Here is a 26,388-nt window from a genome sequence, read left to right on the forward strand (position 1 = left end):
CCAAAGGCATTGGAGCCTCCTGAAAATTAGTTGTACAGTTGGCCAGAATACTCCTCTGCCCACATTCTATGCTCGATACACCTGACGAGTGGAGAATCGTAGACCCAACTTCTCGATTGCCGGAAGTAGTGATGGAATCCTTAGAACAAGGTAAAACAGGTGGTAACAGTGCATTACTAGCACATTGAAGGCGCTCTAATTTGTCCAACCTCTCAAAAAGCGAGTCAATTCGCAACATTAGAGCGTCCAACACATTATTGTTCAATAACTCAGACTCCTTACTAGATGGAGTATCACAAACGCTAACAGGGTTTTTAAAAAATTCGGGTGTGTTACCAAATGGAGTACCGCTAGAGCTAGCTTCTGTTCCAGATGCCATAAATCCAAACTCAAACTCAACCCAAGGCAAACGACACACTAATAAACACAAAGGAACTGTAGCAAGCAAACAGCACACTAATGGAAATGCCAAATCCTTTAATACAATGAAGCGCTTTTCATTTGATGCAATGTACAAACTTCTTCAGATGAAAAAAACTACCTTACCCAAAGGCTTTAAATGCTAAAACAATTAATCACTCAATTAAACAATAAAACAATAAAGACCACAATAATGCACTTTTAAAGAAACACGAACGCTTTAAACCACCTGTCATACAACGTATATCCACACTCTACAATCGGTCATTGTAACAATACGTTAAATCGATAAATTACATAACATTACACACCTCATGTCACAATACCTACTAAATGTAGATTAAAAAGCGAATAAATACTTGTTTGACTAAAAATTAAAATAATATAATATAAAAAGAATATCATCTTATTAAACTCTTAAGCTTCAAAATGCTGCTAATGGAGCAGCCTTCATTCAAACCAGGTACAGTGTACGCATTTAACCTGATCTGCCAGCCTAATTCCAGTTCTTCCAACTTTAAGGCTGGAGGACCACCTCAAGGATCCTGGCAAAGTGGTCAGTCACCAAGAATTTAAAACTATGGTCAGGATAATCATTACCTTGATGTTTTGTTAACCAAGGACTATTCCATCCAAAAATTTATGGCCAATATTCATAGGAAGAGTATGTATTCCAACTCATTTCTACACTACTCTAGTTGCCACCCCTACCATCAGAAGCGGGCTGTTGTAAAGGGCCAGTTGGTTAGGGCAGCCTGCATTATTACTCTTGATGACTTTCAAGCTGGATGCTCCCTTTTAAGGAGTATGTTCCTACATCGTGGATACCCAGACCATATGGTTGATGACATCATTGAGGAGGTTTCAAGTAAACGTGCGAGACATTTTTATAAACCAATTTTAGACAGTGTCCATACACAACATCAACAGGATGAGAATATTGTCCTCCTGTCAGCAAATGATTCTAATACTCTTCTTGAGTCAAAGACACAAGGGCCTATGTTTATTACAACTTTTAGTATTAACAGTAAGGATTGTTTCCGTATTTTATGTAAGAACTGGGCACTTTTTAGGAGTGACCCAAGTGTTCTTCATAGGGTCGGAGATCAACCCTTAGTTGTGTATAAGAAAGCTAAAAATCTTAAAGCTTTCTTTGAACAACGTCAATTACAGCGTAGTAGAACTGTTGGCATGTACAAATGTCAATCTTGTAGTTATTGTTAATATATTATTGAATCTAATAGATTCAAGATACATGATCTTCTGTACACTTTAAAGTACAGAGTGAATTGCAATTCTAGAATGATAGTTTACCTAGCTCATTGCCAAGCCTGTTTGTTTTTTTATGTTGGAAAAACGGAGAGGCGACTTCGAGACCGCCTCTATGAACATATTAACGCTATAAGAAAAAATAAATCTGAAAACGCTTTGGCTAAGCATATTTCATCTTATCCTGACCATAGTTTTAAATTCTTGGTGATTGACCAGGTTTGCCAGGATCCTCGAGGTGGTCCTGCAGTCTTAAAGTTGGAAGAGCTGGAATTAGGCTGGCAGATCAGGTTACATGCGTACACTGTACCTGGTTTAAATGAAGGCTGCTCCATTAGCAGCATTTTGAAGCTTAAGAGTTTAACAAGATGATATTCTTTTTATATTATATTATTTTAATTTTTAGTCTAACAAGTATTTATTCACTTTTTAATCTACATTTAGTAGGTATTGTGACATGAGATGTGTAATGTTATGTAATTTATCGATTTAATGTATTGTTACAATGACCGATTGTAGAGTGTGGATATACGTTGTATGACAGGTGGTTTAAAGCATTCATGTTTCTTTAAAAGTGCATTATTGCTGTCTTTATTGTTTTATTGTTTAATTGAGTGATTAATTGTTTTAGCATTTAAAGCCTTTGGGTAAGGTAGTTTTTTCATCTGAAGAAGTTTGTACATTGTGTCAAACGAAAAGCACTTCATTGTATTAAAGGATTTGGAATTTTCATTCGTGTGCCGTTTGCTTGCTACAGTTCCTTTCTTTGTGTTGATTGGTGTGTCATTTATAGCTTGCCAGTACCCTCCCTTAGACCTTGCCTCACTTTTTCAAGAAGCAATAGGCCAGTCATGCGGGGGGCTGTGAATTTGTGAATACCCATCCATTGTGGTGCTATGGAATTGTAGAAGATACCAGGCAACTTGGACATTTAGCCATTTACACTTTGCCAGTACCCACCCTTAGGCCCTACTTGCTTTTTTCTAAGAAGTGATAAGCCAGGCACACCTGGGAGTGAATTTCTGAATACCTATCCAATTGTCTAACTCCTTTTCAAATGAAGATGGTGTGTGTGTATGTCACATTGCCTGAATTGGAATGGAAATGTGCTCCAGAGAAAGGGTAGACATCTGTCTCTCCACTGTGATTTTATTTGCTGAAAAAGGTTCAGATCTTTGGTTCTAGTATACACTGTGGAGATACAGGAGGTATTGGAATGCTAGATCCCTAATGGCCCGAGAAGCAAGGCACAACTCTTCCCTAAGAAGTCTGTAGTACACTGAATACCATAACAGAGTCTTCCTACCTCTCTTAGTAGCTCAGGTATTTTAGGCCCCATGATCCTTTTTGTTAAGAGCCTCTGGAATCTCTCCAACCTCTTAATATGTGTAGTTAGATGCATCCCAATGGGTGTATTCTATGGTTGGTAATATCAGTGCAGAACATAGAGGGTAGGGGTTTCTTTAGATCTAAAGGAGATGCCCCTTGCTATCAGATGTGCCAGATAGATGGATTTTCTAACCACTGTTGCAACATGATGATCAAAGGAGAGAGAGTCATCTACCTATGTTCAAAGGTCTCTATTTTGGATTGGGATGTTACTGGTACAATAAGCTGGATTTGAGAGATTGTTTACCAAATGCAACAATACTGCACTTTTAACATTTAGTTTGTCCTTTTTCTGTGCACTCGCTATTAACATGTGCAAGTTCAAGTTGCAACTCCTTCATAAGAAGGGGACTCTTGTCTTCAGTCATTTGCAAATTTGGTTAGACAGAGATCCTGGGTTTTGATCAAGAGAAGTATATTCCAAATAACAGAGGTCCTAGTACAGATCCCTGAGGGACTCTACTGGTTACCTTCTTGCTATCTGAGGATACACCTGCCACCCTCACCGTGTGTGTTCTGTCCCTCATCCAGTTTGCTACCCACCTATCTGCACAAGGACCATTTTGGAGTATATTTAGCTTATTAATTACGTTAGCATGTGGTATGATATCCATTGTTATGGTGAAGTCAAGATATACTGAATGAACAGCATGACTGCTGTTCACATCTTGTGTTACTCTCTCAAAGTTGTTTACCAGATTCATTAGACAGGTTCTACCCTTAACAAAGTCAAACTGCTGGGGGTCAAGTCTTACAACACTTTTAATATCATGGTGTATCAAGTCAGTTATGACCCATTCCAAAGCCTTGTAGATGAGGCTTGTCAGGCTTATGGGTCTATAGTTTCCTTTGTCCATGGGTAGGGTCATTCTTGCTAAGTGGTATTACAGCTGCTGTGCTCCGTACGTCAGGAATAAAACCAGTGGGTAAGCTTCGGCTGAATAGCTTTAGAGATGGGTCCATCAGCACACATCTAGTGCTGTTCAGTAGGCAGCCTGCTATGTTACCTGGTGCCATGGAGTATGTATATTTTTGTTTTGGAAAAAACCTTTAGCAAGTGCTTTTTTGTGATGATAAGGGAGGGGTTGAGATGCTTTGGAATACATAGGTTTGGTATAGTTGTCTTAGGGTGAAATTTGCATCGAATTTGTTAGCTAATATATTTGTAATATCTACTGAATCCAAGTAGGTGTTGCCATTTTGAATACGTTTGGAGCAATGTTGGGAATTTTTATTAATATCCTGATGTAAGTAAAGAAGGAATTGTAACCATCCTGAGGCTATTGTTAAGTTCATGGTATGCCTTTGTTTATCTGAATGTATTTTTGGTACCTTTGATAATCTTTTTGATGTTGACCTTTATTTGTGGGTCTTTAGTGTTGCTGTATATTCTAAGAAACCTTTTTATAAATATATCTGCTCTTGAATTTCCCTTTTTGTTTAGTTCTGGTAGGAACTGTGTGGTTAATGTATTTATCTAGGTGACCATAGAGTTTATTCACATAACTACTAGCTATGTCGACATTTTGGGGGTTACAGTTGTACTTGAATTTTGAGACTTCTTCATAGAACTGCAGGAAGTTAGTTCATTTGAAGTCTGAATGCTGTCATATTTGTCAGTGGGACAACAGATACACACACACCTTTGGTGCTGAAAAACCATAAAGCTGTGAGTTCTACTCACACTCCAGGTTATTGGATTACTGAAACAGCATTAGGAGGAGGATGCACTCTTGTGTGTGTCATCCTTCGAATGAGATGTTAAACTGAGGTCCCATCTGCTTGAGTTGGTAGTAGCTCTGGTGGAATTAAAAGATCCCACAGCACCTATCAAAAAGAGTAGGGAGACATTTCCCCATTAGTAGAAATGTCACCTCAGGTCTCCCTTGAAGAGAGGCCACTAGCCCGATGGAACTAACCCAGTAAACAGAAGGATATATAAAAATAAATATTTACATCTTATCGGGGATTTTGAAGGAGATGGTTTCCAGTTTGTGGTTTTGTGGTCAGACTTAACTGGGAAAGGTTATCCCAGTTGGATAGCTCATGTAGATGTTATATTTCTAAAGACCAGGCCACACACATTTTATCCTGTTGTGGATTCTTTGACTGTTTGGTCCAAGGAGTTCTTGTATATAAAATTAATGAATTTTGGGGTATAACCTTTATCTGAGGTACAGATATCACAGTTTATCAAAGTGTAGTTAGTCTCCCAGGATAATACAGTTCCTTTTTGTCTGAAGTCAAGGAAGTCATTGTTCCACTGCATTCGGCAGTCATCAGACCTATCATTGAGTACAGTGCCCCCTTTGGTATGTACCTAACCAGGCATATCCAACAACTGGAATGTCCACAGAGGTTCCTTACTAAAAGAATACAGGGCATAAGTAATATGTCCTATGCAGACCCCGCCTCAAGGCCTTATCCCCTGTATTCTGTCTCTTACAGGCTTTTGAGGGGAGATCTATGCCTGGCATACAGGGCATATGCACAAAAAAAACAGTACCAGAATTACCCGTTCTAAAGACTTAAACCTTGCCTGTGATATAAATAAGATCTGCTGGGGAGATAGGTATGTGTCCCAGAGACTACCCCGTCTATGGAGCAGGCTCCCCATCCATGTGAAGCAGAGTTCCTCCTTAACCCAATTTAAGTGCAACTTGGATAATTGGATGGGAGGCCAGAAGTTCATCCCTGGTTTGGCACCTATGTCTGTAATGCAAGCAGGTAGCCTGTAAATGGTTCATCTCCCAGGCCCATGCTTGTACATATCAAGGCTATCTGAGCTTGTCAGATATTTGGGATGCATGGCTGGGCTTAAAAAGGCCCTTGTGGTCGTTAGCCTAGTAAACACCTATGAACTTATACACTTGTCTAGCATATGTACGAATCAGACATGTTTTTAGAGAGCATGAGAGTGTCCTTTAACATGCTGTGATTCGAGAGTGGGTTTTAAGTAGTGTGATTTGTATCTCAGCAAGCTCAGTGAGTGGGTCTATAGCAATCTGCCTCATGGTAATGTGGTTGTAACAAATGTAGATAGTCTGCTGTAATTTCCATCTGATCTAAAGGTGTAGTAGGTACAAAACCCTGATATAGTGGAAATGCTGTCTGCACTTTTAAGCAAAGTTTCAGTAGCAATACACACATATGAATGTGCTCCAAATGCAGGAAAGCTTCAAGGTCAAGCAATTTGTCATTTAGATGTCTAGCATTATACATAACTTTCCGGCCCCTTTCCGAGCTCCGCAAGGTACCAGCAGGGGGTGGAATTCATTGTGGGACGGAAGAGGCGCAAACCGTCCCTATAGAATGATGCAACTCCAGAGGAGAGGAACAGAAAGAAAATACATAGTTAGTCTGCAATTTATCTTCACTTCTTGACTCCAGAGCAAGTAAGTCTTCTAGATAGAGGGCTTAATTTTGTGCCATCACAAGCGGTTCCACTTGAGAGTGTATTATTTGACATTAAATTGGTTTTACAAAATATAACATTGAAGCTAACTTTTGGTGAGTGCACTAGTACGTCAGCTTTGTTTAACCGTACCAGTACTTTGGTTCCACAGTTAACACCTGTGCTCGAAACTTTCTTAGACTATGGAAAAGGAACTACGGGATACTGATTTAAGGAAATGTAATTTTTATAATTTAACATCAGGTGAATTTGAAGCTCTTTGTGAACTTAAAAGTAATGCTGAATTGATTATAAGACCTGCCGATACAGGTGGATCCATAGTGGTCATTGATACAAATTCTTATAATGCTAGTATGTATGCTATGTTGAATGATGTTTCTACCTATGAAGTTAGTAATGAGCGTGATTTGCACAAGATTATTGGTGGTATTTAGAGCACTTTATATGAGCTTTTAATGGAACAAGTGCTTGATAAGGGGTTATATGATTTCATGATGGTCTCGGACCCATTGATGCCAGTTATACATGGCCTTCCTGAGGTGCATAAGTCACTGGCTGACCCACCCCTTCGTCCGATTGTTTCTGGCAGGGGTTGGGCCACAGATTAATTTCTATTTTTATAGAGCAACAGCTTAAGAGACCACTAGACACAGCTGTGGCTGTTCTCAGGGATACTGAGCATTTCCTTAGCACACCAGGCGCATTTGCCAGAATGAAACCATTCTTGTTAATATGGACATACAGGCATTGTTTACAGTCATACCACATGATTTTGGTGTTGCTTCGCTAAAAAAATTACTTGATGGAAAATGTTGATTATTCTCTAGAATTAATAGAATGTATTGGTACTTTAATGGAGTTGGTCCTTTATAACCATGTTTTTTATTTAATGATGTAGTTTACAGACAGAGGGTTGGCGTTGTGATGGGCACTCCATGTGCTAACAGTTATGTCAATCTTGTACTGGCTGACTGGGAGTGCGTGGCAGTGCTGTCGCAACAGGAATTTTCTGCACATCTTTTATATTATAAACATTTTGTTGATGATGTTTTTATTTTGTGGCAGGGTGCAGAATCTGATTTATTGAGGTTTGTACACTACTTGGAATCTGCTAGTTGTTGTCTTAGATTTGCATTGAATTATTCATGGAGCAGTATTGCATTTCTTGACACTAAAGTCACTTTGATGGGGTTTTGTCTACCTCACTTTTTAGAAAAGTTTGTAGGAAGAATGCTTTGTTACACTTCAACAGTATGCATCCTAAACATAGCTAAAGGCCAGTATTTGCGTATGTGTAGATTGCATACAGATGATAAACAGTGCCATGAAGCTATGCTTTGTCTTAAGGGTGATCTTTCTGCCAGAGGATATAGTTCTGAAACACTTGAAGATAGTTATAACATGGTTATTGGCATGCTTGCTGATAAAGGCCAACCTTACTTTATGTTCCTGGTAAGGCTAATGTGTTGGATACTGCTTATACCAGTGTTAGACTTGCATTAACCTATGGTAACAACATGCAACAAGTATGTGATGTAAAGAAATACTGGCCTGTTTTGTTGTCAGATGACATATTTAAAGGGATTGTGGGTGAAAAACCTTGTTATACATTTAAAAATAATATGTCCCTTAAGAGACAGTTATGCTATAAATCTATTCAGTTAACAGTACCTCTTTCTGGATGTCTAGGTACTCATCCATGTAGGCATTGTAAAACCTGTAATTTTATATCTTCTATACAGGAATTTCAACATCCTGCCATTAATTTCACATTCAAGCCTTGTTTTTATGCTGATTGCACTTCTTAGGGATTAATTTATTTGGCTAGGTGTAAGTTATGCACATCTTTTTATATAGGCAAAACAGCGAGAATGTTGAAATAACGTATCCTGCAGCATGCAGGTGATATTAGGCATTTAAACACTCTTAATGCCTTAGCAAAACACATATCTCTTGCACCAGGGCATTCCTTTCTGTTTAGTGTTTTACAGTAGTTACCTATGAGTAAGAGAAAGGGTGACTATAACAATAGACTAGAGAATGCAGAAGCCAATTGGATTAAGTTACTGGCAGATAAACTGACAGGGAATAATGCATCTGTTCCTTTAAAACCACTCCTAAAAAAGAAGAGCATACATCAGTAATTGTTGCTGCTCCATGGTTGGGTGATTGACTGTTTTTTAGTATATAATGAGTACACTTGTGATGATTTTTTATGAATCTGAAGAAGCACTATGTGTGAAAGTGCTTATCCTTTGCATTAAAAAACTTTTATCGTATCAGCTCTGGTGGACGCTTGGTTTTTGCTGTTGAATATACATTTTTAAGCTGGGTGACTTTTGGCTACTAGTATTATTTTTTCTTTCATTTATTTCTTCTTTCATCATTCATAACTGCATTGATATTGTTTAGTTCTTGATTTTGTTAATAGGGTAAGAGAGTCATTACCTGGATTCTACCTAAAAAAGGCACTGTGCGAGCAGGCAAGGCTTTAGCCAGTATTTGGAAGCCTTGGAATAAGAAGTACAAGTTGTCTGAGGAAGCAAGTAGGGCTGTACAACAGCTCATCCAAAGCTGACACATACTGGATTCCCCTTAAATGACACCATTTATTCAGCTAGTTCTGTGCATCTTGGCATCAGTCATGCAGAGGGAAGGATTCCATTCAACACCGAAGTCTCCCTTGTAAATGTCCCATTAGTGGAAACTCAAAAAGTTTTGTGCTGTAGGAATAGTGAGAAGTGTAGTTGTGGTAGCAGGGTTGCCAGCATCAGTGGTTACTCTGTTGGTGGAAAGGTTTTTCCTACAATGCAAAGGAATTTTCTTGAATTCAACAGTCGTGCTGTTCAGTGGTAATAACTGAGTAATACATGAGCAGGGAATGGTTGATTGGTGCATCTGCAAACACTGCACCCATGTGCAGGTGTACTGTTCAACTCACATAAGTTGTCCTATTAGGCCAGCCTTTGCACAGGTGGTGTGGTCGTTTGCAGCATGTGTTCAGTCTTGGGAGGTCATTTGCATGTGTGTACCATGCATGGCTGTACTATGGCTGCACAGTGGGGTAAGATGGAGTGTGAGGGTCTTGTATAATTTTCTGTAAATCACGTAACACTTTGGTACGCAGTTGTACTGTTCACCTGCTCTGCCCCATGGTGCTCAGTGTTTGAGTAGCATTTGTAGAACACAGCAAAGACAGAAAGAGGAGCACATGATAGAAATGTTTAGATACTTTCATATGTATTTTGTTTTGTTTAATTAGATTGTGCACTTTACAGCTGTATCACACAAGTGTGTTGCCTACAGTACTCCAAAGTCATTTTAGCGGCGTTCTTAAAAGAAGGGTCCTTTATAAGTCAGTTTTACATTTGCAGTTAAGCAGATGGTGTCATTCCTCTTTACCTTCTAATCTTAAAATTATGCTTTACACTTATGAGTACAGTATGAACTGCGACAGTCTGTGGGACAGCCTTATATGTTATTTTCTTTGTGTATTCTCTTGATTTTCTAATTAATCAGGGGCATCTTGTTAGATGATTAATGTCCATTATTCGTTATGGAATTATAGCGAGATGTAAAAGGCCAATCCGTAGACTTTAGCAGAGCACATCCCTGCAATGACCTTGAGTTTTTATTATAAGCAGGCACAGAAGTACAGCATTTGCTTGACTTTAAACTTTCTATTGACTGAATAGAAAAAGATACTTTTTTTTTTCAAGAGTAACTTAAAAATGACTTCAAAAGATGAGCAGCACATGATATGGTGCAAAATGTAAATTTATTATTGTTAAAATAATCAAAATCAAATGGGGTATTAACTCGTCAGAAAATTGTGAGCAGTCTGCAAGAATAACCACAGCATATTTTTATAGAAGTTCAAGGAGTGGGTAAATGGCTAGGGGCAGTATGTGAAAGTAATGTTTTCAGGGAAAGTGACGCATATATAGAGCACACCTTTAATTACATGGGATTTGAAGTAGAACCAGTACACGACTTCAGAAGTTCATGTATGTAATATTTATCCATTTATCAAGAAGTAGGTGTGCCAAAATTTGTGATCTGAAGTAGTTTACTTCATTTGATCTTCAACCTGTGGGTATTTGGATCCAGATCAGATCCGAGATGGCTGCATCACCAGCATCTGATCCAAGCTGCAAGCTCCTTCCCCAACCCATAATGCCCCTCCATCTCTTTCCTTCCCTCAGATCTCATTTGCCGCTTTACAGCCAAGCATCGTGGTCATTGAGCTCCAGGCATTTTTCTTGTGGGTAAGTGCTTTTTGTGCTACTTAGTCCAAGTTAGCTTCCCTATTTCCCGTTTTTACCTCCCCTAACCTCACGCGTATCCGTCGATCAAAAAAAAAAAAAAAGTTTATTTTTTTATTGTCCTGTGTTTCCTCTCCCTTGGCCTTCTCGCACCATTGTAGTTAGCATGTATGTGGGTGTTGTGTGCGGCCTTCTTTAGACATGGCCAAGACCCCAAAGCCAATCTTTAGAAAATGCATGGAGTGTGGCCATAAGCTCTCTCCAGCCGATGGCCACACTGTTGTATGCTTAGGAGTGGCCCAGTTGGATGCAGCCTACTCTATCTGCGTGGGCTTTAACCCAAGAGCCCTCAAAGACAGGAGGGCTAAATTGGTTATGAAAGGGCTCCTGCCTGTGTTAGGGACGGTGGTCTCTGCTACTACTGCTACTTTGGTAGTGGCTACTACCATGTCCTTCCCCTCCACAGGCCTCTGGGATTCAACCTCCCCGGTTTGAGGCCTTCGGATGGGGAGAAAAAACATAGGGACAGGCCTAGAAAGCAGTCCCCTGAACGCTCGGCTCCATCGGGGCCTCCCTGTAAATCCAGGACACCTTGTTTCTGTTCACCCAGGTTTTCCCCGGAGCTGACTGAGTCTAGGCCACTATCCAGAGCCTCCTCTCACCGGCACTTATGGCCGGTGTCAGTAGCTTCTTCCTCCCATTCTACCTGCAGCTTGAGTGAGTCAGAAATGGACATGATGATGCGGAAGTTCATCTGCACCCAGATACAGATGGGAGTCTTGCCTGCCCCCTTTCCCTCCAGAGCGGGGAGCTCCCTTTTTCACCCCCATAGCTCCTTCTCAGATCCGACCCACGATTTTGGAGTCTGTGGATTTGAGTGTTCTTGGGGTCAGGTGGTCAGTGCCAACTGTACCTTGTACCTCAACGCCAGCCTTTGCCTTGACCAGGTCGGATCTGACTGGATTGGATTCGAGCTGTCAGAGCCGTAGCCTCAGCATTTGGATCTGAGGGGGTTCTGTCTGCTCTGAGTTTGTCTCGGAGCACAGTCTCCCCCTAGGTATCTTGTCTCCTGTAGGCTCGGCTCCGGCTCCCCAGTCAGGTCTGAGTGGAGCGGATCCATTACTTGTTCCCCAGGATGTAAGCTCTTCTTCGGCATTTGACATGGTAGAGAGGGTCTTCTTGAGTGAGTTGAGACCCCTGACCATCTCCTCTTCTGAATCCGCCCCGACTCCTCAGTTCTGGGTACAGCGCCGACCTTCCTGTCTTCTCAGGGACAGCCTGTGCTTGCTTTTCCTCAGGGAGCACCCACTAGGGAGCAGCCAGAAGTTTGCGAGTCCTCCTCAGAGAGTCCCACTGAGGAGGTGCCTCGCAAAAGAACATGTAAAAGGAAGCACTTGGACTCCTCTCCAGAGTCCCTCACTGACTATACTGACTTGGAGGAAGGAGAAGGTTCCCCCAGGTCACCCTCCCCTGAAGATGTCTCTTTTGGAGACATCATAGAACTGCTACGTCAAAGAGGGGGGTGGTCTGCCCAAAAACCAACCCAGGATGAGTCAGTGTTCCTGGAGGCATTCAGCATGGGCTAATCTACCTCCTGGGTGTCCCTCCCTGCAGATCCAGTGGTGGACCTTATCACCTCTAGTGTATGGAGGGGAGCCGGACACCATGGAGCCAATCCTGAAAAGGCCAAACAAAATTCTTAGCCCCCCCCCCCCATTGGACTGAAGCAGCTGGAGTAAGGGTTCCCCAGTAGACGCAATGTTGGTGGCAGCTGCCACCAAAAAAGATCTCGCACAGGAGAGCTCTATGGTCCATCCTCCTGACCGGGAGTCACAGACGATGGATTGTCTGGGGAAGCGAGTCTTTGCTTCATCCACCTTTACCATAAGGGCGCTGAGCTACATGGTGCATGTCATCTGACTACAGCGGGACTTAATCAAGAAAGTCGCTGAGTTGCCCCCAGAGCACACATCGGCAAAAAAATGTTCTCTGCTTGCATGGCCAATCTGAAAGCAGTTGCAAATACATCCATGTCTCTATTCTCCCATGCCACAGGAGCCGCCAGGGATGCCAGGTCCAGCATTGCCATGAGGTGCCACGCCTGGCTCTGGCTATGTCAATTTTCGGAACCCTTCAAGGTGTCTTTTGCAAATACTCCCTATGATGGCTCTTCCCAGTTTGGGAAGTCCGTACATGAGACTCTAGTCCAGAGTGAGAAGGATGGGAAGACACTGTGTGCCGTCGGAATCCGCTTCTCAGTCCCTCAGAGATCCTCCTCAAGGAATCAACAAGGGGCAAAGAAGATGTGGTTCCAGAAATCTCAGTCCTGCCGGGACACTCAGGAGTCTTCTTACCCCAGACACAGAGGGGGTTACGACAGACGCTGGCCCAGAGGCAGAGAGGGTCCGAAGAACTTCGGGTCTCGAGAACCATTCTCAGACAGACGCGCGCAGCAATCCTGAGGGGTTTGCCCGACTGCTCATCTCCGGAGGCAGTCAGGGGCAGTCTTTCGTTACACCCAATGGAGTTGGGAGTCCGTTACAACAGACCATTGGATGTTAAAAATCATATCCAGAGGTTATTCCATCCCATTTGTGTCACCACCTACCCAACCAAAACTCCTCCCGGATGTTCCACTCGCACAGAGGGAGGAAGCAGCACTGGAGATAGAAAAACAGCTAAGAAAACGAATCATCCAACCTGTCCCCCAGATCAGTCTGGATTGGGCAGCTATTCCAGGTTCTTTTTAGCACCAAATAAAATGGGGGACCTAAGACCCATTCTGGATCTATCCATTCTGTACCTGTCAGTAGCCCTACCTGCAGGCAGAAGATTGGATGTTCTCGATCGACCTCCAGAACACGTACCATCATATCAAGATGAACAAACACTCCCGCAGGTTTCTTCACTTCCGGCTGGGGGCCAATCATTATCAGTTCAGGGCTTTACCCTTTGGTTTCAACACAGCCCCCAGGGTATTCACCAAAGTCATGGTGGTGGTAGCGGCCCACCTGAGGCTTCAGGGAATCCAGGTCTACCCCTACATGGACAACTGGCTCCTTGCTGCCCCTACCAGGTGTCTACTGTGTCATGCCAGGGATTACTTCATTCTTCTTGCAAACAGACTGGGTATCACGGATAAACTCCGCAAATCTTCCCTAGTCCCAGTCCAGAGATTAGACTTCTTTGGAGCTCGGCTAGACACTATACAAATGAGTCTATCTCACCCCAGAGAGGGTAAATAATCTGAAACTTCACGTCTCTTATGTTCTTCAATCCTCCACCCCTTCAGCAGCTACAGTTCCTTCGGGCTCTTGGTTCTATGGCACCATCAACCTCCTACCCTTCGCACGTCTTCACATGAGTACTTCAGTGGACGTCAGGGGTTCACTGGTCCCTTCTGGTCTTACCTTTGTCTCATCCAATACGCATATCACGGGCCTGCAGAGAATCACTGATCTGGTGGATTCTCTCTCTGGATCTGGTCCAAGGACGTCCCTTTCTTCCATTGTTCCCCACAACCACAGTGGCCACGGATGCCCCCCAGCTTTGGTGGGGGGGACATTGCTTAGGAAGGACAGTCCGTGGCACTTGGTCCTCATCCGAGACCAATTTGCATATCGATGTCCTGGAGATGAGGGAGGTTCTTCTAGTATTGCCGGCCCTTCATGCCCATCTTCCTCTGGGGACTATTGCCATCCAGTCAGACAACATGTCAGTAGTCTAGTATATCATCAAGCAGGGCAAAACCAGATCTTTACCCCCTTTGTCGAGAAGCCACAAGAGTGTGGGAATAGGCGGTATCCACCGGCCGCTTTCTGGTAGCAATGCACTTTCTGGGTTAGTCCAACATTTTAGCGAACAGGCTCAGCAGGAATATTCTGATGCCTTATGAGTGGTCTCTGAATCCTTTAGTAGCAGAGCAGATCTTCCTCAAGTGGGGCTGGCCTTGCTGCTATCTCTTCATTTCTCCTTCCAACATGAAACGCAATGAGTTCTTCACTCTGAATCCCCCTCAGGGGGAAGTCCCCAGAGACGCACTGGTTAATGCCTGGCCTCCTGGTCTTCTTTATGCTTGTCCTCCGTTACCTCTCATCCCGAAGTTTCTTCAGAAAGCTCGCAGGGTGGGGAGCACAGTAATCCACATTGCCCCATTCTGGCCTCGCCAAGTCTGGTTCCCCTCTCTTTGGTTCACCTAGTAGTTCCACCATGGATCTTGGATCCAGTTCCGGATCTCATTACTCACCCCTCGGGGATTCCTCACCCAGACCTGGACAGTCTGAAGCTTACAGCTTGGCTGCTGCAGTTCCAGTAATGATTAGGACTCCCGGTTTATCCTCTCCAGTTAAAACCATTTTGGTGGCAGCTCATAAGTCTAATACCAGAAAGATATACCATAACAAATGGAAATGCTTCTCTATTTGGACCTCTCATCGGAACATAGATCCCTGTACGGCTCCAGTTCTGGCTATTCTGGAGTTTGTTTGGTATCTTTCATCAAGGGGCTAGTTCTTCTACCATAAAAGTTCAACTGGCTGCCATCTTAACTTCCATGTGTGGGAAAACATTGCTTCCTTAGCGTCTTCTAGGCTTTGCAAGACTTTCCTTAAAGGAACCTTCATGCTGCAACCTCCAGTGAAAGATCCAACACCTCCTTGGGACCTTGTCTTTGCCTTAAAAGCTTTAGTCTCCCCGCCTTTTGAACCAGTACCAGCAATAGGTTTGCAATTTCTTGGAAAACTGCCTGTTTGGTGGCCATCACTTCAGCCAGGAGAGTATCGGAACTTCAAGCCTTGTCCATTAAAGTTCCATATATTTTTTTCATAAGGACAGGGTTTGCCTGCACATTAACCCTTCCTTCTTTCCAAAAGTGGCTTCCAAAAACAATATTAATCAAACTATCAATCTTCTGTTTTTCTTCCCAAATTTCCAAAACGAGGGTGAATACAAGTTACATTTATTGGATGTACATAGGCAACTGAGGTTTTATTTACACAGTACAAAGTCTTTCCGTAAGTCAGACCAGTTGTCTGTGTCTTATTCCAAACCATTTTTAGGTAAACCAGTCTCCAAAGTCACCATTTCTAGATGGATTTCCCAGTGTATCAACCGTGCGTATTCTGACAAAGGCATTTCCCCTCCGGGTATGATCAAAGCCCATTCCACTGGATCTATGGCAATTTCAGCTGCCTTTTGGTTGAGAGTGTCGCTGGATGATATTTGTTTTATGGCTACTTGGTCCACATCTCATACCTTCATTTCCCATTACAAATTGGACATTGTATCCAGGAGTTAGGGCATCATCTGGCTCCGCGGTGCTCCGAAATATCCTTCCCCGAGGGCCACCCAGATGTTAATAGCTGGGGACTGTGCCCCACAGGTTGAAGATCAAATGAAGTAAACTACTTTAGATAAAGAAGTTATGTACTCACCATAACGTTCCATCTGAGTAGTTTTACTTCATTTGTCTTCAACTGTCCCTCCTTCCTTCCCCCTGACCCTGTCACTGTTGCCCTATTTTGGTATATGGGAGAGGTGGACATTGTGGCTCTCCTGGTTATACTTTGTTTAGACTGTGTGAACGTTTAGTGGTAAGGTTATTTGGTTCGGTCTTATGTTTTCTGATTCAGCAAACTCGATCTGAGGGAAGGAAGGAGATGAAGGGGCATTATGGGTAGGGGAGGAGCTTGGAGCTCAGATCAGATGCTGGTGATGCGTCTGTCTCTGATCCGATCCAGATCCGAATACCCATAGGTTGAAGACAAATGAAGTACAACTACTCACATGGAACATTATGGTGAGTGCATAACTTCTTTTTTCTATCATCCTCTGTTTTATTTCAAAGTCTTTCAGTTAAAACAGGTGTCACCTTGTCATTCTTATACCTACTCTGTCTGCAATGTTAAATATAAAAAAAAAATATTTTTGATTGTTTATACTCCCAGTGGCATGTATTTGCACTAAATATTTTTGCCTTGGGTCCACTAAGGATTGCATGCTGAATTAATTACACATTTTGCTTAAAACTGTTGTCATAAAGTTCATTGACACATTGTAAATGGAGCCACAGTATATATAAAACATATAAAGTCATATCTTCTAAATTTCACATGTAGAAGAAAAAGCACTGAGTGTGCATGGTGCTCCAGCCAGATGGGAAAATGGTGATGCCAGAGATGTAGTTGTAAAGACAGAAGGAAGAACACGAATACGACTTCTCAGGAAACACATAGCCAGGTTATCTTTTTTTTTTTTTTTACTGTTGTTTTGCGACAGCAATTACTTATGTTTAATAAATGCCAAATCGTAGATGGTTCTGCTTGTTTAAAGAAAGCCTGTTTACTAGATCTGCAAATACTTGAAACTTTATACATTGATACTTAATTCACAAGTGTTAGTGGGCCATTGGGTTACACAGTTGAACTTGATGTCAGGAAGGTTATTAACTTGTGTGTTCTCTTCTTACACGAGGCTGATGAATTCATGTTCCACTACTGATTTTGCATTGCAACATTAGGATGGACTAGCACTCCTGGAGTGTCAAAACATGAGAATTTTAACAGAGAATCTATGTGCCTGAGTTGGTGATTGCTTAGGTAGATGTTAGCTCCATGTCTATTAAAAAAAAGCCCAGAGGATAGATATTTTGGAATCTCAAAATGAAAAAAAAATTAAACATCAGAAATCACATTTTTGCAGGGGGCAAGCCCCCCTGCACCCTGCCCACACACACACCCTGCTACTTAAATGTACCAACTCTGAGATTGTACTACAGTGAAAAAGATGGTAAAGTTCCAGTTCCACACTGTACAGTGATCTTCATTGACAAGTTTTGAGATTCCAAAATATCGATCCTCTGTGCTTCGATATTTTGAGGTTCAAAGTTGTGGAATTTTGAAATTTGAAAGTGGACCCATAGAGAAAGAGAGAGAGAGAGATGCACTTTTCCTAGCTGTTCTTTGAGACCATAACAAATACAATGTACATAATTGCTAGAAAGCAGTACATCCGAATTATAGTGTTGAGCATACAAGTGTCAGTGTCATCACAGCAGAAAGTGGGTCTATATTAGATCAGCGAACGCTGATTGATCGAACTTATGTAAGCGAAAGCTTACAATCTCGAACTGTCAGAACAGCATTTTTTTTCCTAGGGAAAAAAATCGCTGATCCAAAACACATGCACACAACACAAGCACACCAAACAAACAGCAGTCTGACACCTAACCCTACACTAAACTATACACACACCACTAACTATCCACTTACCTTAACCCAAACCCTAACGTCCGTCACTATCGCACACTCACCTCACCCGCTCCCTAACCCGCCCTAACCCTCAAGTCCACGCAGTCGCACACATACCTAATCTGCGCCCTAACTCACCTAAACTATCATAACACTCTCTTCCACACAATCGCACACTTACCTGAACCCGACCCGTAACTTTCCACCACAGCACTGAAAATATTGAAGCAACAGAAACGGACAACCGAATTCTTTCCCTAGGAAAAAATTTTGGTTTCTGTTGCTTCGATATTTTAAACATTCGCTTACATAAGTTCGATCAATTAGCATTCGCTTTTTTAAGCTTTTGCTGATCTAATATAGACCCCAGAAAGTGGCATAGTAAACATCAGATGAAATCAGTCATTGCATATTGTGATAGTCGTAACTGTAATTGTTCCTCTCCATATTGAGCAGTGATACGTTTTTATTTTTTTTTATTTAACATTTGTTTACCGGGGAAGTCTGTCTTGGAACTAAGCTAATTTTCAGCAGAGGCCCTGGGAGAAACGCTCCAGACGCATGTCTTTGAATAGCACTCTTTTGAAGTCTATATTTTAATTAATTTTGAGAGGTTTTGGTCCTAGAGAAATGAAGGCAAGTAATTTTTTTATTTTTATCTTCCGACATTTCCCCATGATAGCACTTACTTTTGCTTCGGGGCTTTATGTAACATTGACACTGTTGACTGTTTTTGTGGGTCATCCTTCAGATAGTCTTTCTTAAAATGGAACTTTTTAAATGCAAATGTGTAAATAGGATTGCCTAGTGCTCACCGTACTTGTTTGAGGATGACTGACTTTAAAACTTTAGAATACCTCTGTGTCCTGTTTAAGTACTACTGTTTTCTAATTCAAGTGCCATCCCTGAAATTATCAAGTTCTAGTCCTACTCAGTAATCTGAATTCAGCATTCTATAAAGGAGAGGCATGCATTTACTTTTAGGTTCACAAGCCTGGCATAATTCATATAAGCAGAGAAAAGCATCTGTTGAAGAGCAGAGTCCGATGAAGTGGACATTACAAAGTACAATAAATTGTAAATACACATTAAATAAATATACTTAAATCATATTTAAACCTCCAGCAAAGTACGCCTAGTGCATCAAACTTCCTTTAATAAAATGTATGTTACTGCTCAGATGACTCAAAAAGAAAAAAAAAAAGAAAAGAAATTTCAGATGATGTACTTGCTTCTGGGTTCCAAGGAGGTAAATAAATCTGTATCTAGTAACTTCCCAGTTCTTTCAGAGAAGGTTTGACAAAGTTACCTTTTTTCTGTAACACGTTTTTAAACATTCCACACGAGGACCACTTGCGACATCCTATCCAAAACCCTGCTTCATTACCCAGGTACTGTAGTTGGTTCTCTAGATGAGACCTTAAAACCATTAATTTATAATAAGAAAATTGTATGTCTGCAAGAACTCCATCCACACGAAAACCTGTCTACTTTTTCTTTTGCTGTACAGCCTAAAACAGTGTTTTGCAGTAAATGTCACAATACCTAATGTTGCAGTTTAGGTTATTGGTTTAATTTTTTTTAAATTTTAGTGTATTAATTTGCTAACCAGGTAAATTGACCTGTTTATTGAGGACCCTTTTCAGCCATGATCCAGACCAAAAGGGCAATGATAAATGCAGTATGCGTAGACACTTCAGAGTAGCCAATTAAATAGTATGTATTTGGCAGTGGGTTGAAACTGACATGGACACAGGGTGATTTTCAGATTCCAGACACTAAGTGGATGGTATGAGACAGTTTATCTGTCCTTGTCAATGTTTGGTAACAAAATCTTTTGACATCTATAAGATAAATGTTCACATCCCTTCCAGGAGCAAGATTGCCAATGCCCAGTTCATGCGTAAGACTGGTGTGGTTCCTGATTTACAGGTAAATAATTTTTGCCAGAAATTTATAATGTGCTTTCAGCAACACAGTTGGTCTCCAGTTATGAAGTTTCTCCCTTGGGACTTGTTTCCAAAGAAACTTTTAATGGTTCAGCGTAAAGCACACCTCAATAGCCACATCCCATTCAAAACCAGATGTTAAAAACCTTAGGCAACACCAGAAGCTGCAAGTCACTTAAATAATAATACTGGTGTTCAAGAACATCTAGACCAGGAGGACTGTCCTGGGGTGCCAGTCTTGGAGCATGTTTTCTATCAGAGGGTGAATGTTGTTTATCCATCACAGAACTGACTAGGCCATCAAGTCAGTGGAAACATTGTAAACTGTAAAAAAGACTGAAATCTTACTTTTCTGCATCAAATAATGTTTTGTCACAAAGTAACTGGTCCCTGATGAAGGAGGCTTAAGTCCCACCCTGCAGCTGCAAACTTCCCATAAACTGCTCTCTCCTTTTAAGTCTGCCAGTTGAAAGGAGACCATGTATTGCCGTCATGACCCCTAACTGTACACAGTTTTAAGATCTATAGTTCACATATTCCTTTTTTTGGTCAAAATATTTAGATAAATATGTTTCTAAGTGGGCTGTAAGTATACTGTAGACCCTGTATTCCTGGTGTGTATGTAAATGGAATACTGCAGCTTGGAAATCTTTCCAATTTTGTTGTATCAGTTGTAGTAGTAGTAGTAGTAGTAGTAGTATTTGGAGAGTAGTGATTTTTCCTTCATTTTTGCCCAGCTGTCATAGATGTTTTTGTGCTTGGATGGTCAAGGCATATTATCTAAATAGAGAGCCGTGTTTCTTTGTGCTGATAAGTGCTTACTCATGTTGTATATCCCCTGTCATAATTCACATTTCTGATACTGGTTTGAGAAACCAGACCTAAGAAGTATAATGCACATCTCCCAAAATTCCTATGTTCCCCTTTAAGTAAATGAATAAATGCTGGTCATTAATGAACTATATTCTTAAATTAGAGAAGGTAGCCTGACAATTGATATGAGTTTAAAGTCTTATCTGAGTCCTCTAGTCCTGTGTTCCTTCAGATTGTCATCCCTAAATATGTGTTAAAATTACTTTCAGATAGAAATTGTATTGCTAAGACTGCAATTTCCACTTTTTCTCATACTTCCTTCTGCTGCCTAGTGAGGACTAGGGTATAATAGTTTAAAACTCAGCATCTGCCATTATGTTAAAAAGTCCATACCAAGTCAACCGCCTGGAAAAGGCATAGACCGCATAAGCAGTGCCGTTATTTTTAATTGGAGAAATATGGGGAAAAACATATTAGAAGGCTGTATGACAGAGCCATTAAAATGCAACTATTTTTTTTTTTTTATAATGTTCTTGATGGTATTATAGTTGTATAATTTATGCTTTTTTGCTGTTCCTTATTATTTTAATATTATCTTTACATTGAATAACCAAGCTTGGTGTCTTTCAGTTGGTTGTTCCATTGATATGTGATCTAAGGCAAGATTCTTTATACAACAGTGTTTTAATTAGCAGTTGTTCTGGTGAAGTCTCATTTTTGTTTAGAGATGAAAGCACTCCACAGCCTCATTTGTCTTGGTAATAAAGATCCCACAACTTCCAGTTTGTTTTCCCCGGTTCTGTTTGTGATGCACACTATTTCATTTACCTTTCAATCTGTTTTGCATTCCAGAGTACTCTTGACTCATAAAATACCAATAACCTTTGCAGTCCAGGTAGATCTACACATACATAGTCTCTGTATCTGAATTTTGTATATGTTGTAACAGATTTAAGTGTTTGCAGACTGAGTACTTAACCTCTTTCTTACCCAACTCTTCAGGCTGTTGGAAGTTATCACTGTCACAAAATTACCTTTTCCAGTTTTTTCCTCCTGTTGTACCAGCTAACTCTCTCACCAGTAGTGTCTTCCACATTAGAAGTTTCACCTTACAAAATAAAACTCTCAAGCACTAAAATCCCAAAAGAGTGGGGCATCTGCCTAGCGGACTGAGCAGGCCAGCCAGAATGCATAACATAAATATTCTCAACTACAGGAGACAGTACAAGCAGTTATCCCTTCATAAAACACTTAGTACATTGTTCACTGTCCACAGCTGAAGCCTGTGGAGGTCTTCCTTGACTGTCGTCAAATCAGTATATTTAACAGCCCTTATATATTCACAAGGCAGCTGACTAAAAAGTAGATGGAGGGGGCCACATGGTGAGAACACAGATGTTCTTTGTGTTTCACTGTTGCAGTCATTACATTTGAGTTATCCTGCTGGCAGGTTGCCCTCAGTCGGCCTGAATTCCAAAGTCTTGGGTCCTGCATCGGATGCTGTCGCCTCTTCCCTGACCTCAGGTATTCAGGGGTATAAAAGATGCAGCCGAGGCCATTTTATTCAATCTTGCTTGCCGCGTGGTGCCCAAAGCAGAAGCAGTTCGCAAGTGCCGGACGGCCGACTCCTGAGATTTTTGTGTTCGAGTTTCAAATCCAAAGTCTTCATTAAAAGCTAAGTACCCCATTGGGGAAACTTTCTTCTTGCTCCAGACCGTTGTCAGAAAAAGTTAATAATTGTATTTCTTGTGGGAAGCAAATACCTCATAAGGACTTTCATTCTTACTGTATTCCTTGCCTAGGCCCTGACCACGACGTTGCTAGTTGTCGGTTTTGTGCTAGATTTAACCAACGCACTATTAAGCATTGGTACGATTTTGCATTAAGCTATTTTGGGTGAAGATTTAATTATACAATGTCGTCGGATAGCCATCCGACTACCGGAGTTCACAAAAAACGCAAAGAAAAAGAAAAAGACAGGCAACCGAGATCCAAAACCGACGATGAAGCTTCTCCTAAGCAAGTCGCCGGTTCGCTGGTTCTCAGTGAGGCGCTTTCGCAGCCCCTGACTCCCGCTACTTTAGAGTCACAGGCCGCTACCGACTCCCACGTGGAGTCAGCCAGGCCACTGGAAACTCAAGGTATTGGAGCCTCGGAGATTATTCCCTCAGATGGGTCCAGAGCCGCTGAGCAGGCATCGGCTTCTGAGGGTGTATTTAGACCTAAACAATTATGTATTAAACTGACTTCAAAGACTAAAACACCTTTAAAGACAAAGAAACAAGTTCACCAGCCACAAGGACAGGCCTCCATGCCCAAACAACAGATGCTCAAAATGGCCGAAGACTTAATTACCTTGATCAGGGGTTCCCATCCCCCTCCTGATAAGAGGCCTAGGCAAGAGACAGACTATGAATCTTCAGATCAGGTTTCCATTTCTTCTGATTCCTCTTCTGATCAGGAATATTCTCTTCCCCCCTATGAGGATTCTGATGCTGAAGAATCAATTCCTTCAGCTTCTCCTCCTGAGGACTACTCTTTTGGGGAAACCTTGCATACCATGAAGGAGCACTTCCACTGGGAGAGCCAAGATTTTTCAGAATCTAAGAAAAGGCTCAGAGACTTCCTTTTACTACTTCAACACAGGCCTGTAGCTATTCCACATGTGTTGGACATTGTAGATGATGTGTTCTCGGAGTCTAGTCTGATCCCTGACTCTTTACCTCCAGCTCCTGTTAAGCCGGACAGATACTAAAGGGTCCCTGACTCTCATAAATTGCTTTTCAAAAACCCTTCTGCAGACCCAGAAACTATTTCTCAGGGTCCAAAAGGGGTCAGGGTTTCTACTGCAAAAAACCCTACCCCCTCTGACAGGGATTCTAGGGCACTGGATAGATGGGGAAAAAAGATTTACACATCTGCTACTTTGGCTATAAGGGCCTTAAATTGCCAGTTTCATATGATCAAATATCAGCAATATATAATGACACTGCTTAAACAGAAAATTATGGCAAATTCTGAATGTGAAGAAAACAAAGAAATGCAGGATTTATTGCATGCAGCTGAACAAGTTGGAAAGCATAATTTGCAATGTGGATTTGATTTTCTGAAGGCCTCCTGCAGGGCCGCTGTTACGGGTTCTGTCATTAGGAGGCATGCTTGGTTAAAGGAACAAAATCTCCCTGACCACGTTAAAGCAAAATTATTAGATTCTCCTTTACAACATGATACCTTGTTTGGTGTTGAGGCAAAAGAGGTGTTAAAGAAAATGGAGGACAAAGCTAAATCTATGCAAATGGTCAAGAATTTTTTACAGGTACAGCCACCTAGATTTAGCAGACACTGGCCTACAAAGAATTGGTCCTTTCCAGCCTCAGACAGACCTCAAAGGGGCAGATCCAGACACCGTAGAGGCAGATCACAGCCGCAAGGATCCTATAGGTCTAAGCAGTGGAGTGCTTCTACCTCCAAAGGTGGAGAAGACAAAGCACAATCATACAGGAAACAGTCCCAATGACTTCCCCCTGCCTGCACCAAGCACATATCTTCTGGCAGTACCCTTAGGGGGAAAACTAGCACTTTTTTTCTCAAAATTGGCACATTATAACCCAGGCTCAAAAACAAGTCGCAGCTCTCATGGACATGAGGGCTATTCAGCAAGTGCCACAGCAAGTGCAGGGACAAGGATTTTACTGAAGACTGTTCTTAGTACCCAGAAAGGACAAAGCATGGAGACCAATACTGGACCTATCTATTCTAAACACTTTCCTGGATATACCAAAATTCAAGATGTTGACCTTACAGCAGCTTCTGCCCATGCTGGGCAGCAAGGCTTGGCTCGTGACTTTAGACCTAAAAGAGGCATACCTGCATGTCCCAATCAGACAATCATGCAGAAGATACCTCAGATTCAAGGCTGGCTCAAAGCATTACCTATTCTCTGCACTGCCCTTTGGCTTATCTACTGCGCCCAGGGTCTTCACAAAGTGCCTGGCACCAGTAATTGCTTACTGCAGACAAAGAGAAATACAAATATATCCTTACTTGGACGACTGCCTCATACAAGCAGAGAACAAGGACATTCTACTACAGCATCTGACGTTTGTGATAAGACTTTTAACATGCCTAGGGTACACAGTCAACAAAAAGAAATCAAAGCTAGTACCCTCTCAAGAGATAATATTCCAGGGTGCAAGCTTAAATACAACTGCCCAGATGGCTTATCTCACTCCAGACAAACAAAGGCAACTGACTACCTATTTCAAGGAAATGGCAACAAAGGCCCAGTTATTTGCAAGAAAATTTCTGCAGGCTTTGGGCTTCATGGCATCCTGCATCTTACTAATTCCATATGCAAGACTGCATATGAGGAAATTTCAATGGTACCTAAAAAGTGTCTGGACACAACATTGCCACAGTCTGGAAACAATGATTACTGTAATTCCCTGCCTGCAACAGGAGTTTCGATGGTGGACAAAGGCTTGTCACCAAAACAAGGGACAGCCATTCTCACTACCCCCAGCCAGGCAGAGCCTAACGACAGATGCTTCAGATTATGCCTGGAGGGCACACATGGCAGGAAGTGGCATTCAGGGCACCTGGTCCACAAACCAAAAGCATCTACATATCAATCAAAAAGAGATGCTAACTGTTCAAAATGCCGTGACAGCCTTCAAGGACCTACTTCATCCGGGACAACTACTGTTAGACAGACAACACCATGGTCATGTGGTACATAAGCAGGGGGGGGCACTCATTCTTATACCCTTTGCAGACAAGCCATGGCTTTATGGGACACAGCATTGACTTACCAAGTTCATCTGCAGGCACAATTCCTGCCAGGAAAGGAAAATACTCTGGTAGATGAACTAAGCAGAAACCTCATGGATCCCCACGAGTGGCACCTGGATCCACAAGTCTTCAGCATGATAACAAAGAAATGGGGAAGCCCGGACATAGATCTATCTGCCCCCCCTCGAAACAATCAACTAAAAAGATTCTGCACAAGGACTTATCACAGACAAGCTTGGAAAGTGGGACGCCTTATCTTTCAACTGGACAAACCTATCAATATATGTCTTTCCTCCACTGCCTCTCCTCCCCAAGGTACTCCTAAAGGTCAGGCAGGAGAAACCAAAAATTATTCTGATTGCCCCAGACTGGCCACGCCAGTACTGGTATCCGATCTTAAGGAACTTGTCCCAATGCTCAGCCTGAACCTTACCTCAAATACCTCATCTACTGTCCCAGCAAAACAATCAGATTCTGCACAGCCAACTCAGGACCCTAAACTTGGCAGCATGGCGGATAATGTGGCCATATAAACCACACCTCTCAGTAAAGCTGTTAAGGATGTCATTTTAGAAGCCAGAAGGATTAGTACTAGAAAATCCTATGCTGAGAAATGGAAGAGATTTTGCGCTTGGAACCAAGCTCAAGGAACTGATACAGCTGTCCCAAATATTCCTTAGATTTTGCAATGCTTAACTGAGATGCTGGACAAAGGCCTATCTTTTTCATCAATTAAAATCCATGCCTCTGCTATTTTGGCTCATTACAATACAGAGCCACCACTCTTTTCTCATCCTTTATTAAGGCAGTACCTTAGAGGAGCCAAAAAC

The 26,388-nt window shown here is 41.8% G+C and overlaps 1 protein-coding gene across 3 annotated transcripts in view; it reads left to right on the forward strand.

Moving 5' to 3' along the window:
- Positions 1-26,388, forward strand: part of RIOX1 (ribosomal oxygenase 1) — a 1,390,763-nt gene that overhangs the window by 1,238,356 nt on the left and 126,019 nt on the right. For all 3 annotated transcript variants that reach the window (XM_044059130.1, XM_044059139.1, XM_044059122.1), the window contains exon 12: positions 16,875-16,995. In XM_044059130.1, coding sequence (XP_043915065.1) covers positions 16,875-16,995 — 121 coding nt within the window. The remainder of the gene's footprint in view (positions 1-16,874; positions 16,996-26,388) is intronic.

Source organism: Protopterus annectens, chromosome 1.part2 (assembly GCF_019279795.1).
Source record: "Protopterus annectens isolate FY-2018-M chromosome 1.part2, PAN1.0, whole genome shotgun sequence".
Lineage (NCBI taxonomy): Eukaryota > Metazoa > Chordata > Ceratodontiformes > Protopteridae > Protopterus > Protopterus annectens.